General features: G+C 37.2%; 2 protein-coding genes and 1 long non-coding RNA gene across 12 annotated transcripts in view; 1 reads left to right on the top strand and 2 right to left on the bottom strand.

Annotated features, from left to right (window-relative positions):
- The window catches only part of NEDD4L (NEDD4 like E3 ubiquitin protein ligase), a 113,228-nt gene extending 101,401 nt beyond the window's left edge, over positions 1 to 11,827 (top strand). For all 10 annotated transcript variants that reach the window (XM_035310096.1, XM_035310103.1, XM_035310102.1 and 7 more), the window contains 10 exons: positions 1,083 to 1,204; positions 2,084 to 2,154; positions 3,440 to 3,535; positions 5,866 to 5,939; positions 6,663 to 6,723; positions 7,108 to 7,167; positions 7,722 to 7,829; positions 8,463 to 8,559; positions 9,151 to 9,223; positions 10,355 to 11,827. In XM_035310096.1, coding sequence (XP_035165987.1) covers positions 1,083 to 1,204; positions 2,084 to 2,154; positions 3,440 to 3,535; positions 5,866 to 5,939; positions 6,663 to 6,723; positions 7,108 to 7,167; positions 7,722 to 7,829; positions 8,463 to 8,559; positions 9,151 to 9,223; positions 10,355 to 10,457 — 865 coding nt within the window. In that variant the 3' untranslated portion in view covers positions 10,458 to 11,827. The remainder of the gene's footprint in view (positions 1 to 1,082; positions 1,205 to 2,083; positions 2,155 to 3,439; positions 3,536 to 5,865; positions 5,940 to 6,662; positions 6,724 to 7,107; positions 7,168 to 7,721; positions 7,830 to 8,462; positions 8,560 to 9,150; positions 9,224 to 10,354) is intronic.
- On the bottom strand, positions 1,096 to 5,868 carry LOC118156226. The gene is made up of 2 exons (XR_004746193.1): positions 4,675 to 5,868; positions 1,096 to 3,627 (listed from the first exon to the last, which is right to left on the bottom strand). It is a non-coding gene; the product is annotated as an uncharacterized LOC118156226 (long non-coding RNA).
- A 53-nt stretch (positions 11,828 to 11,880) lies between the features above and the next one.
- The window catches only part of ALPK2 (alpha kinase 2), a 79,751-nt gene continuing 77,597 nt past the window's right edge, over positions 11,881 to 14,034 (bottom strand). The window contains exons 13-14 of the transcript XR_004746191.1: positions 13,772 to 13,876; positions 11,881 to 12,133 (exon numbers count right to left, since the gene is read on the bottom strand). The gene's annotated coding sequence lies outside the window, so the exon portion shown is untranslated. The remainder of the gene's footprint in view (positions 12,134 to 13,771; positions 13,877 to 14,034) is intronic.

Genomic DNA, 14,034 nt, shown 5'->3' with positions numbered 1-14,034 from the left:
AAGGGAAGATCAAATTAATACTAAGCTTTATAGATATATATGTACAAAGCAAGCAGTGCACAATGCAGTTGCTCACCACCCACTGACTGATGTCCCCCCAGCCAACTGCCCCAGTTTTATTGTCCCGCAGGACACCACAGGGGATGGTGCGGAATATCCCTCTGGCCAGTCTGGGTCAGCTGGCCTGGCTGGCCTGGCTCTGTCCCCTCCCAGTTTCTCCCAGCCCCCTTGCTGTCAGGGCAGTATAAGAGACTGAAAAGTCCTCGACCTAGCGCAAGAAGTGCTCCGCAACGACTAAACCGTCAGCGTGTTATCAGTACTATTCTCATCCTAAATCCGAAACGCAGCACCATGCCAGCTACTAGGAGAAAAATGAACTCTGTCCCAGCCAAAACCAGGACACTGACAGTGTTAAGACTTGTGAAAGAAAATGTGCATCACCAAGACATTAGTGTAAAAGTAGTAATTATTAATTTGCATGATGTTCTTAATCTGTGAAGAAAGATGCATGTTTTTACGTAGATGTTTTTCTCATTTCTTAAAATAATTTTAGTTATAATTCATAGTTATTAGTTACAATTTATAGTTACAGTATGTACAGTATTGATAAATTTTAAATTGTGTGTCAATCCACACGCTTTAGAAACTGAGGTGATACGTCATGGAAGTCCAGGCTACATTTGCACATTCCTGGGTTCACCTTCCCCCTTTTATTTTACCCAAGGTCATCCTTCAGTGAGATTCAGTGACCCTCTGTAATATGGGAGATGTTCATTAAAAAATGAGGTTTTTTTGTTTGCTTGCTTAGGTTTTTGATTTTGTTGGTTTTGATTTTGTACTGAAGGGAAGCATACAGTGATGTGTACAGCCAAGGATAAAGCTGTTTGCCTTTGGTAGCTTACACTTAGCACAGGTGGAACCCTGTTACCCCATGGGAGTATTAGTAACCTTTGTCAAATGGTCGTTAAGGTCATTAAGGCATTACATAGGACGGACAGGAAATGGCCCTAAGTACTAACATCTGAATATCTGTTTATTTAAATATATGGTTCTTGAGATATTTTTTTCTTTCCCCAAAATAGGGACAACTATACACTTCAGATTAATCCTAATTCAGGTCTTTGTAATGAAGATCATCTTTCGTATTTTACATTTATTGGACGGGTTGCTGGTCTGGCAGTATATCATGGGAAGCTATTAGATGGTGAGTTACTATACTGTATGGCTAAGCTATTCTTACTGATTATTTTTTTTTAAATGAAATAAATCACTTCAATAATTCATATGCTTTAGAATGTAGCATATCTTGAAACAAAGTCTAAGAGAAAGTAATGGAACTGGAAGCTTTGGCAATTGCATTCCTGTTTTGAATGGTGTTTTTGGTAAAATGATAGTGTCTTGCTCAACAAATATGGTTCATATAAAGTTTTTCTCTTTTCTCCGCTCTTGTTAGCCCTAGAGAATCTCCATTTCCAAATAATCTCTATCCTGACGGAAAATCACTAAATTTGTATCTGCCACTTAAATGTAAACCAGCTGAAGCCAAAGCAGTTGCTTGTCAATTGCAGCATGCATTTTTCTATAAAATTATTTCTCATTGATTGAACAAGTAAATAAAACAATTGATTAAACGAGTAAATAAAATTTTTGCTCAACTTTGGAATCCCAGAATAACCAAGCAAGCAACCATTATAAACTGCCTATATTTTATTTAGAGACAATGCAGCACAACAACAGACAGAGGAAGCTCATATTCCTGTTTTTCTAGCATCTCCTTTGAGAGAAGAATGGCAATTTTAAGTGGATTAGAGTACCTTGAGCTCAGTTCTCCATCTTTAGTGTCTCTCTACCATGTAACTAACATTGGCATAATTCTTGTAATTGAAAAATTGGGCTTGCCAAGTCTAAATAAAAAATGAGCCTGCTGTGTTAACTTAAGCAGTTACAGCACTGTTCCTTGCAGGATATTTCTTTCCCACAGGCGCACTAAGAAATAGCATGATGTTTCATCCTTTAGCCGTCATATCTTTATGTAAGGTGAAAATGCAGAACAGCAGAGGTAACTCTTTTCCCTCTGTTTTAGGCTTCTTCATCAGACCTTTTTACAAGATGATGTTGGGGAAACCAATAACTCTAAAAGACATGGAGTCAGTGGTAAGATAACATTTGAAACTTCTCAGCATTAGTAATTATTTGAGTTTTTTTCATCTGGGAAACTTTATAAGAGCTAATAATTCCAGTAAAGTGCATGATGGAAAACACGAGGTTATGATTTTAAGAACTTGAGAATGGTATGTATTTATTTGTTTAATAAAACAAATTTTCCCTGCCACAACAGCAGTTTCAGGACCAGTGTACTTAGAGCAGTTAGGTTTGAGAGAGAAGAGGCGTGAATAGGCCAATAAGAGATGAAATACAGAATGATGCGCAGTTGGGTTTTCGCATTTTCCACTGAGTCAGCTGTCTCCCTGTTGTGAGAAACACTAGCAATAGGCCCTGCTTTTCCCTTCTTCATTTCCCCTCTTCTTTTTTACCTTCTTTTCATACTGTGGAGCAGGATGAGGTGGACACGGACATAGTTCTGACCTGGTAGCATGGGAAGTTGTCCGCAGTAGAGGAAGAAGGGGTTGCCAAATGATCAACGGTTTTCCCAAAAAGAGACAATGAATGCAGCACAACTTATGCCCTGGTATAGGCTTTAGTTTTGTTCTCTGCACTTCATCTACTTCCACTCCTTCAACATGAACTACAATCAAGTACTTTTGTGTTCATTGCTCCCTGGGAGAAAAAATAACTGCTTTATGAGTTAGTAATCTCTAACTTTGCATTTTAGAATGAAGGAGCACAGGAAGCAGGATCACGCAGATGCCCAATCTAGACATGTGCACTGCACCAGTACTGAAATACAGTACACTTCAGATGTATACAATAGCTAAATGTAAAAGGTTTCCTTGAAGTTAGTAGGATGATACTCTTCATGTCTTAATGTTTTCTACATAATAAAGATACAACCTGTTTAGGAAATTAGAGGGGATTTTTTATTCAGCAAATTTCAAGAGCTTTCAATAACAATATAATCAGTACTTCTATAATATATTGTTGATGTAATGAAGCGGTACAGAAATAGTGTTGAGAAGAACAGTTCTATCTAGAAGACATTCTCTAATCAATTTGTACAGTCAATCTATTGTATAATAACAAAGTTACAAGTCAATTAAGGAGAGTTACAAAAATCTAAAAATATAGCATCTAAAAAATGCAAATGAATAAGGTAATTCATCTTACCCTGCTTTACAGTAGCTATACAAATAAAAAGGTTCCCATCCTTCGAACCCCTTCAGAGTTCTTATTTTAGATGTTTTTATTTGTTTATTTTAAAATTAAATTGCATGTTTAATGTTTACATATTCCAACGTCGCTTAATTTCAATCTCCTGTAGGATAGTGAATACTACAACTCTTTGAAGTGGATCCTGGAAAATGACCCTACAGAGCTGGATCTCATGTTTTGCATAGATGAGGAAAACTTTGGACAGGTAAGTAAAGGTTAACCCAAAAGTCTGTACATCCACCCTACTGGTTATTGCCGAAAGGCAGCATCACGTGCTTATGGACCTGATGGGGACTGCTGAATGTTAACGTCATTATAGGCTTTGAACATTAATCTCCCTTCCTCTGCTGCTGAGTTTTGTTTTTTTGGCTGTGGTTGCTGTAAGTACTCAGGTGGCACTTGGAGGGGTAGGGGACAAGCGATGGCAGAGCCCATCTGTGGTGAGCTGAGGCCACACGTAACCTCAGAGAGGTCTTGGTGACAGACTGGCTGCGTCTGCGGTTCCTGTGAGCTTGGGGCCTATCCGTGGATGTGGGAAAAAATTAAGTGCAAGTTGTCTTTACCCATGACTAACACAAGCTGTCTCCTCTTCCCCACCTCTGCTGGGCCTGAAGAGGATGAGCAGCCACCAGCCAGCTGCCTGTGGTGCTCCAGAGGTCAGGATATTTTCCCTGCAAGAGCTGTGGCTTGGCCACACTCCCCTGGTGGCTCCCGCAGGCACAGGAAGCCAGTTTGGCTCACCCTCATAAATGCTTGGAGGTTGGGGCACCTAACTGTTCTTCACCCTTCAGCAGTTACACCTTTAAGCTTTTTTGCAGCTTTCTTGTAGAGCTGTGAGAGCTGGAAAGTGTCTTTTGTAAAGTAAAATGAAAAGAAGGTGTGTGAGGAGCAGCTGAGAGAACTGGGGATGTTTAATCTGGAGAAAAGGAGGCTGAGGAGCTTTGTAGCAAGGACGGTGCCAGTCTTTTCTCAGGTGACAAGTGATAGGACATGATGCAAGGGCCTTAAGTTGCTCCAGGGGAGGTTTAGATTTGATATCAGGAAGAATTTCTTCACAGAAAGGGTGGTGAGGCACTGGAACAGGCTGCCCAGGGAAGTGGTGGTCACCACCCTGGTTGTTGTTTAAGAGATTTGTGGTGCAGTGCTTAGGGACATGTTTTAGCAGTGGTAGGTAATGGTTGGACTTGATGATCTTACAGGTCTTTTCCAGGCTGAATGATTCTATGATTTTTCATGAGCTATCAAAGGCTGGAGATGCTAAAGAAAGAAATTAATTCTTGTCAAGAGCAATACAATGTCTTTCTGAAAAGCAGTAGAAGCTAGCTGAGAAGCAGACTGAAATACTTATAAGGAATAATAAAGGTGTTACAGAATCCTTATTAGAAAATTGTCTCAGCTTAGGACTCTTTGGGGCCTATAGGTAAAGATGTTCTCAAAAGACAAGTAGAATGATAATCAGTGAAGCGCATGATGAGTGACACATAATTAAAAAAAAAAACAAAGTTATGTGTTTATGCTTTTGGGGAGACTTTACAAACTGCTTTTATAAATAGCTGCAGGTTGAGGCTCACTGATTTGTTTCTTAGTTTACCTTATTATATCTCTCTGCATGTTTCTATCTATCAGGGGTTACAGATTAAGTAATGGCATTTATGATTTCTTTTGTCTTGAATATAACATTTTTCCATGTTTGCATAGCACTTGTGGGGTTGCTGGGGAGGTTCCCAGCAATAGCCAAAATATTTGACTTTCCTTCTCTCCTTTCCTTTAATGAAAAATGCTCCCAAGCGCCCATTCTTTTTAAAAAATGTAATCTTGTGCCTACAATGTATGTAAACACCAGGATCTGTATTCAGAAATACCCTTCCCCATAGCTGCACTATCGAGCACATGGTTGGGTAGCTCTTTTGTGTAAGCATTAACTGGTGAAGAAGTTACCAACTTCTGGCTTTCATGGTACCTAAGTCTGCATTAATTCTGTTGAATTCCTGCTGATAAATTACTTTCACCAAAAATTGAATGTGTTATTTGGTCTCGTAGTTTCTTGTGAACTGTAATGAACTTGTTTGTTTCCATCTTATGCTCATACGATGGTTGTGCTCACCATCCTCAGCAAATCTGTGTTTAAACATTTCTGTAATCCATTTTTCTACTTTACTTTTTTGTCCTTTTTACAGAAGAGTTTATCTCTGGCTTTTAAGTAGTATTTTTTTCAAGCATTTTGAAGAATTAGAAGGCATTTTTCTATCCTTATGAAAATGGAGTATGTGTTTTCTTTACCCAAATGAACCTGCTGTTCAGGACTAGAATTTTGAAAATAATTCATTCTTAAGAGTGACCATAGAATAATTTGTTCATAATGATGCCATCTTTAGATGTGGAATATTTTGATGGTTCATTAGCTATTACAGTAATAATTCTCTAGTACTACTTGTAAAATGCTGCTCAAGGGTGGTGGATTTCATGAGAAAGGTGTCCTGAAATAATGTCATGTTTTGCTGTTTGTTTGTTTGTTTTTCTTTCTTTAAAATATAGACGTATCAAGTTGACCTGAAGCCAAATGGGTCAGAAATCATGGTAACAAATGAAAACAAAAGGGAATATATTGAGTAAGTATATATTTATGGAATTTATCCTGAGTGTAACAACACAGTTAGTACTGCTTTGAAATTCACCCTACTGCAATTACTGTTGTGCAATAAATCAAACATACCTTTAAAAGAAAATCCTTTTGTTAACATAGTTTGCTTATACCTAATCCTTAGAAAGTTTAGATTTTAACCTTTATTGTATGATTTAACTAATCAAGGTAGTCTATGATGTAATAGGAAACAGTACCTTCTTGATGTGTAGGCATGAGGAATATTCGCGAAGGGATGGAATTTCTCTGAATGATTATTGCAGACATCTACATCTAAATTACTCACCCCAAGCTGAAACTTCACCCTTCACAATTGATGAAATTGTGAAAGAAATTATCGTGTTAAAGCAGGCATATGAATTCGGCCTGCTTCTGTGTGCTGACTACACTGAAGTGCCTAAGATAACTACCTCAGCTTTGCAGCTCTGCCAAGGAGAGTGAGTTTCCACCCCGGAATTTAGTTTTTCCAGATGAAATACTGTCACAGAATACAAATCAAGAATAAATGCAGATCTGAACAGCAAACTAATTCTGGAGAAAATGATGCAAATAGGATGTCTGTCTAATTTAGTTTCCTTAACATCAGAGTATGGTTGGGAGATGCTTGAAGAGAAACAGAAACTGTTATGGTTGCTAATTAAGTCTAAAGTATTCTAATGGATGTGTTCATGTTTCTGTTTACCTACTATAGTCTGGTCATCCAGTGGAGGTTTGTCAACAGAGTTCAAAAACAAATGAATGCTTTTTTGGAGGTAAAGTACTTTTTTTCCTTTCTACCCAAATAATACATACATATTTTTACGCAGACTTCTTATATATCTGTATCTCATTTAGGGAGGGAGGAACTTTGCATGACTGCACAAGTTCTGGAATGCTTACATATAATGGTTTTACAGTTCTCCTTTTATAAGATCATTCTCTTTCAAGTTTAAATTACTTGAGTTTGAAATAATCCTGTGATTAATTTTTAAATTAGAGATTCATAATACTCAGGAAACATATATTTCATTTTCAAAATCCTTATTTGTTGTCTGTCATTTAATTAACTAGTGGCTTTCCCTGAAGCCAAGACTTGTAGATAAAAAACTTAGTGTTACATACTGTGCAAATATCACCTTTATTTTGCTTTCTCTTAGGGATTCACAGAACTTCTTCCTATTGACCTGATTAAAATTTTTGATGAAAATGAACTAGAGGTGAGTTTGTGTAACTGATGTACAGAAACAGACAATAAACCAGATCAATCTCATTGCAAAAGATATGTTATATTCTGAAGTCACTAGATCTTCAGTGAATTAGGAGACAAAGATGCTTTCCTTATAGTGGGAAATGAGGACTTTTTCCCCCCAAAGTCTATTGATAAAGTAAAAGAACAAAAATATTATTTACTCAATGACGTGGTTGAATATGTTCATATGTAAAGCATGGAAGTAAATTACTGAGTTAATGTTGTTATGCTTATACCAGCCATATTTTGAACAAAATACTGTAAAAGATGCTGTCACTGTACATGTGAAGCACATGTACTTCCTATTGTACAGTGTTTCTCCAGGAAAGTGAGATATTCTTTGAGAACTCTCTTGAAGGGGAGCTCAGCTCTCCTTTATGTCTGCATTTATATTTGCACCACTTAGCTGTTTAAGAGGTCAGACAACAGGGGGAGAGATTAATCTTGTTTTTCTGTTAAAGTGCACAGGATAATACTAATACCATCTTCAGTTAACACCATAATGATTACTTCTGTATATAGTTACTGATGTGTGGCCTTGGCGATGTTGATGTTAATGACTGGAGACAACACACAATCTACAAAAATGGATACTGCCCAAATCATCCTGTTATCCAGTGGTTCTGGAAGGTAATACTCTTATCACATTTTACTTCTGTGGCTATTACTAAAAGTCAAAAGTACCTTACTGTTTTGCAGTTTGTTTGTTTCTGCCTTTTTTAAATCATTGTCATGATGATGCATGGGAAATGTGAAGATTATGTAACTGTACCAACAATAACTATAACATAGTGATGTTTCACTACCCCAAACGGTGTTATGGTCCCAAGAGATCCTGTCATAGTGCAACACTGATTTTTCTTTGAAACTATGCATTCCTCTGCCTGATTTTTAAGGTTTTTCTGCCATCTCTATTTCTCTATTCTCCCTGCTAGCTATATTTATAATTGTCATGTGCCTGTTATGCACCAGGCAGGTACAGGTCATTGATGGTATGAAAAAGCAAGTCACCTCATAAAGGTGAGCAGCATTTGTAGCTCCCAGCTGCTGCCAGGGCATTGTCTCTTTGTTGTGACCTGAGGACAGTTGGAAAAGGATGCCTCTGATTTAACCAGAGAAATGGCCTGCTACCTCTATGACCCCCTTCAAAGTTACGTGTCTATTTCTTACAGTCTAATACAAATAGATAATTTACTCAGGTTTGGATTGGTTTCATTTAACAGTGACACGTACAGCTGTGAAAGTGACTCTGTTTCTCAATAGGCTGTTTTACTGATGGATGCTGAAAAACGGATTCGATTACTGCAGTTTGTTACTGGGACGTCACGTGTGCCTATGAACGGATTTGCTGAACTTTATGGTAAGCGTGCTTTTCAGCTGCCCACCGATTATGCTCACCTTTAGAATGGCTATACAGACCACTTCTGAACTTCAACAGGAAAGCCTGGGCATTACTGCAATAGTCAACCTTTACTCCCACATAAGATTTCTTCTAGATGCCACCAGCCCTGAAGAACTTGGGGACACCTTGAGAAGTAAAGTTTTTGTGCACCATGGGTGTTGTATAGACATCCTCCTTGCTCAGGAATGAATCAACTCCCACAAAGAAGAGTTCAGCTATCAACAACAGTAATACTCGTGACACATTAAGAGATTGCAAGTTTATCCAAGAATGCTGTTTTTTTTTTCAGTGTTAATGTTTGAGCTTATTTCTTTGGCATTACACATGCTCTATGCAAAGGTAGCTAGGTGAACTTAAGCTGACTGTCTGTTTGCAAGTAAGTAACTGCATTCCTATTTACTTTAAAGTAATTTTGATTGAGGGAATTTGTACCAGGTATTTTATACAACTAGCCTACAATTTGTGCAAACATATAATTTTAAAAATAGCATTTAGATAGTTTCTGTAGTGTCCAGTAATTTAACTTCAATATTTTTCATCTTCAACCAGGTTCAAATGGTCCTCAGCTGTTTACAATAGAGCAATGGGGAACTCCTGATAAACTGCCCAGAGCTCACACATGGTAAGTCATAAAAACATGAAGTTATTGCTTTTCTGTATTGTTATAGGGCCAGGAAAGGCACAGACATCACTCTCCCCCCTATCTCAAATACATTTTAGCTTGGGACAATACTGTGTGTGTGCGCGCATGTATTTATTAAAAGGCAAAGAAAAGTTAGTACTTACCTGCTGACACAGTTGCAGAATGTTCCAGGAAGTAGCAAGGTTCAACTTCAGTAGCTTGCCATTGCTTCTGACAGTCTCTGAATAATGCTTGGTTTAGCCTTCACATGAAAGATAAAAGAATGTTAATAAAGTAGTTGGAGGTGTTCTGCAATAAATGCAGGTAAAGGAATCCGCAAGAAACTCATTACAGCTTAGCCTTTTTGATAACAATTTTTAAATGGTATTTTATTTTACTCTAAGTAACCCTTGCAACTCTGGACATTTCTTCTGGTAACTGCTTTTGCGCTAAAATGCATGTTAGAAGAGCTAGCTTTTCCCCATAGGCTTTCTAAGGTAAATTTTCTTGTGCTGCATAAAAAAGGTAGTGTTTAGAACATGGCACTATTCCAATAAAAAGCATTTTATAAAATAAAAAATATTATTAAGAAAAAATACATTCCAAAAAATCAACTCTCATCTCAATTACCTGTTAAATTGTACACGACTTTTTAAAGAGCTGCTTTTGAGTCTTTAATATTATAGAATATAATATTAATATTATAGAATATAATATATATATTTTAATATATATAGATGTATTATAGAGTATCTTTGCTAATTTATAGGAAAACAGACTTTTGACAGGTTGACAAAAGCTGAAATGTTTTCAATCAAACAAATATTTTTTATTTCTTTTATGGGGGAAGGTGGGGAGGGCATTAACAACTTCCCATTTTCAGCTCTGGAAAGAAAAAAGGTAGTTACTTCTGAAACCTCATCACAGTACAGGCACAATTGCCTTCAGATTCTATAATCAGGGAACACCAAGCATCAGTTATGTTTGCAGAGGACGCTGCAGAGATTGTGTCTGTTTGGTCAAAAACATATATAGTCCATTAAGGCCCCCAAGTTATGTGACCTTTTCTATTTCTTAGAAGTCTTATATGTTTGTCAGTCGATTATTATTGTTTTTCCTTCTGAATTTCAGCTTTAATCGCCTTGACTTACCTCTTTATGAATCTTTTGAAGATTTGCGAGAAAAGCTACTTATGGCAGTTGAAAACGCTCAAGGATTTGAAGGAGTGGATTAAAACAAATATTTTTTTTCCCCCCATTTAAGCAAGTTCTGCTGCACTTTTGCATTTGCCTAATGGACTCTGAGTGACTATGGCAGAACAGTTGCACAACGTTGGTTCATGGAGCAAACCCTTCGACAGTGCAGTTGCCTAAATTCAGAATTTTGAACTATGGATTTGAACCTGTGGATGGCTTTTTTGATGTTTTCCACAGCAGATTACCAACTGGTTAACTTGTACTCTAATTACATTTCAGCAGGACTTACTCTATTTATGTTGTGCCTCTGTAGGCAAAGACCTTAATAAATATTTTACATAATTTCTAATGACAATGAATGGAATTAATCACTTTACAGGTATAGTATTACAACTCATGTTTACTTTTTAATTCATTTAGACATTTTCAGATTATATTTCATTACAATTAAATATCATGTACTTGGAAAAAAATGAGCATTTTTCTTAATTTCATACAAGACTTGATGCCAGTGTTCTTTTTTCAAAGCACATGTGCACATGTTGAACCTTGTGTTCCCAAACCATTAAGAAAATAGGAGAAAGCTATGTTGAGACTTTTCTCTATATTGGCTACATCAAGAGTAACTCTTTTCATTGAACATATAAATATTTTTCTGTATCCAGAAGAGGTATGGATTCATTATTGCATTTTTGTATAAATAATAGAATAGTTATGAGTCAAGAGAGAATCATAACATAGCATGCCAAATCTCATGTTCAATAAAAAATTGCCTCATTATTCCTTGGTAATATTTACATGTACTATAAACCATTTTGGGATAGGGTTGGCATTAATCATTTTAGGAAAATATGCTTAACCCTGTTATTATCTTTGTATAGTGATTCTTTTATTATTTTTTCCTCTTTACTGTTTGCAATGGAGGCATTTTGAAAGAAACCTGGCACTATGTGATTTGGCACTATGGGAAACAGATCTGTTTTGTCTCCTATTTGTAAGCATTTGCTAATGATATCTAAATAACTTTTTTTTTTGTTTGTTTCTAACTGCACCAACTCTAAAGGCACTTTATGTAACACATGGAAGTCATATCTGTTTTTTATCATAAACATTAATGTGATTATATTCCTTCTCACTGCACATGTCTTTCTGGTGCAATATCTATCAATTGTGAATCTGGCTGCTGCTGATGTATAAAAAAAAAACAGATATAGAGCTGAGCCTGCAGACATGTTCCTCAGCAATTGTTTTTGTGATTTATTTTTTACTTAATCACAAAGATTTATTTAATATACACTATCTGTCTATCTAATCAGTTTTGTTACCTATGACATGTTGCATGCTTAAACTATAATGTCTGAGTTGCATCTCTTGTGTGATGGATTAAAAGTGAAAGATTTGTATTTGATCCACTGTAGTTAAATAGTTACAGTATTACTACAGTAGGTTTGAAGGGATGGCTTCAGTAATTTGATGATCTTCAGTTTTCCAAGTTTAGTCCACATACTACGCATAGGATTTTTCCCCAAGAACCCATCTAATGCTTTATGAGACCAGTTGATACCACATGCAAAAAAACAAAACTTCACCTTGTTGCCAACAGTGGTGGCCTTACCTGCTTCACAGCTTCCACTGGCAAGTACAGTCCACCGCTGACAATAACCGGCCTCAGTCCAGAAACTTCAGCTTGTTAATACTTTGGCTAAAAAGGCTACTGGAAAGAAGACAACAGTAATTAACATTCAGCAAATCTGTACATGCTAGCAAAAATTTTGAAAAGCTAATAGTTGTGTGATTTTTTTATTATTCTTTGAACACAAGATTTATTTTTTATTAAATGTTTTCTGACATTCCTTTTTGACTTGTTACATTTTAATGAGCAGAAAACTTTAAATGAGACAGAAACGTACTGCATCTGAGTAGACAGAGAAACACTATACTGATTATTTACCGTGGGGAAGATGGAGAGAATGAGGTAAGATCATTGCCAATGATCTTCTATATGCTAAGCACTACTAGTTATATAACACAGATGCCCTTAAGGGAAATGTCACACTCCAAAATCATTTTTCTTTCTGTGTTTACCTGGAGGATTTTGTATGGCTGGAGGTTGTGTTCACATCCAACACCATGTATCAGAACCTTAAGCACTCTCCTAAGATTTTTTCTCTCTCTCTTTTTTTTTTTTTTTTTTTTATAGTGGAACTGAAATAGAATTGGTTGTTTCAGAATCTGCTATTCCTGTTGTGAGCTTGCTCTGGTCCCTCCCTCTCTCCCAATCCCCCAACATCTTCTACGAGGTTTTCTAATACTTAAAGTCCTTCCAGACAATAGAGTTACATGGTGACATCAGACTAGAAAGGAATTTGTTTGTTGGGTTACTTTTTTTCTTTCTTTTTATAACTGAAATGTTAGGATGAGTTTGCTTAACATCTTTTGCATGCACTCTTTCTCACAGAATGGGCCCCTTTGAGAGAGGCCCAATATGCAGTGCCCTGATACACTTGTACTGCTCATGCTGAAGTTTGTGCTATTTGGCTTTCTTGCAATTAATGCAATTAGCTAAATAAATGCTGTCTGTGCCTCTCATGTTCTACACACTACAGTCACAGCTCCCACCTGCATTGCAAACCTACCCTCAGTGCAGAGCCAGTGCAGTACCAGGCACAGCTATCTAAGTTAACTTTTGTTTGGGGACCAGTTTGCTCATGGAAGTATTACTCCTACCAGTCTAGGTGAACTTAACAGTAAGCCAGCTCATTACTTTTGGGTGTCCAAGTTAGCTGTGCTATTACCACACACCACGTTTTGCCTGTACAGAAACAGCTTTTAAATAATACGGCTTCTGTCACTGGAGTAGCCCTGTCCTTTTCTTGTTGGGGTGCAGGAGTAATCCAGATTCAGCATTCACTTATGAGCATAACTACTTGTTAGAAAAACTGAAGGGAATTGCTCAGCCCAGTCCCTTGCTGCATAAAGCTTTTGTGTTGGATATCAGAAGCATCCCTGTCAGCTACAGCATCTACTGTTATTGACAGGTTATAAGAATGACACTCTTGACTTCGTCTGGTTTTCATGTATCAGGGAAGTTACAGAGATGTAACCCCCTACTGAAACGTACTATAGCCATGCAACTCAGATTTTGTTATCAATGGCTATCTTAATGGCTAAACCAAAGGGCAGATATGCCCTTCACATCAGTCAAAAAGCTAAGATCTTCTACACTAGGACAAAACCCAGGAAATTACCTCTAGTGTTGCAACAGACTATGTGAGGCTAAGTAAATGGCATGAGCTGTCAAGGCAGCAGCTGCAGAAGAAATTGCCCCCAACCCGTTAACATAATGACTTACCGCTCTTTCTGAGGTCCTGAGCAGGATTTGAGCTTTTATCTTCTGACACTCTAGCCACCTAGCAATCCTTCCAGAGCTCCTGAAGTAGCATTTGAAGGAACCTTCCTAGGAAAAAGGTAGCGAAATGTCAGTTAATTACAATTTGAAATAAAACACATAGCACCTACCATAGTTTTGTGCCTTTTTTAACACAGTATACAGTTTAGCCCCAAACCAATTTGGTCACTATCTAGAGTATAGGATCTGTAGCTGTCACCTCCTCT

The sequence above is a fragment of the Oxyura jamaicensis genome, chromosome Z (assembly GCF_011077185.1).
Source record: "Oxyura jamaicensis isolate SHBP4307 breed ruddy duck chromosome Z, BPBGC_Ojam_1.0, whole genome shotgun sequence".
Lineage (NCBI taxonomy): Eukaryota > Metazoa > Chordata > Aves > Anseriformes > Anatidae > Oxyura > Oxyura jamaicensis.
Note: the sequence above shows the minus strand (reverse complement) of the source record. Positions and strands in the feature narration are given on the sequence as shown.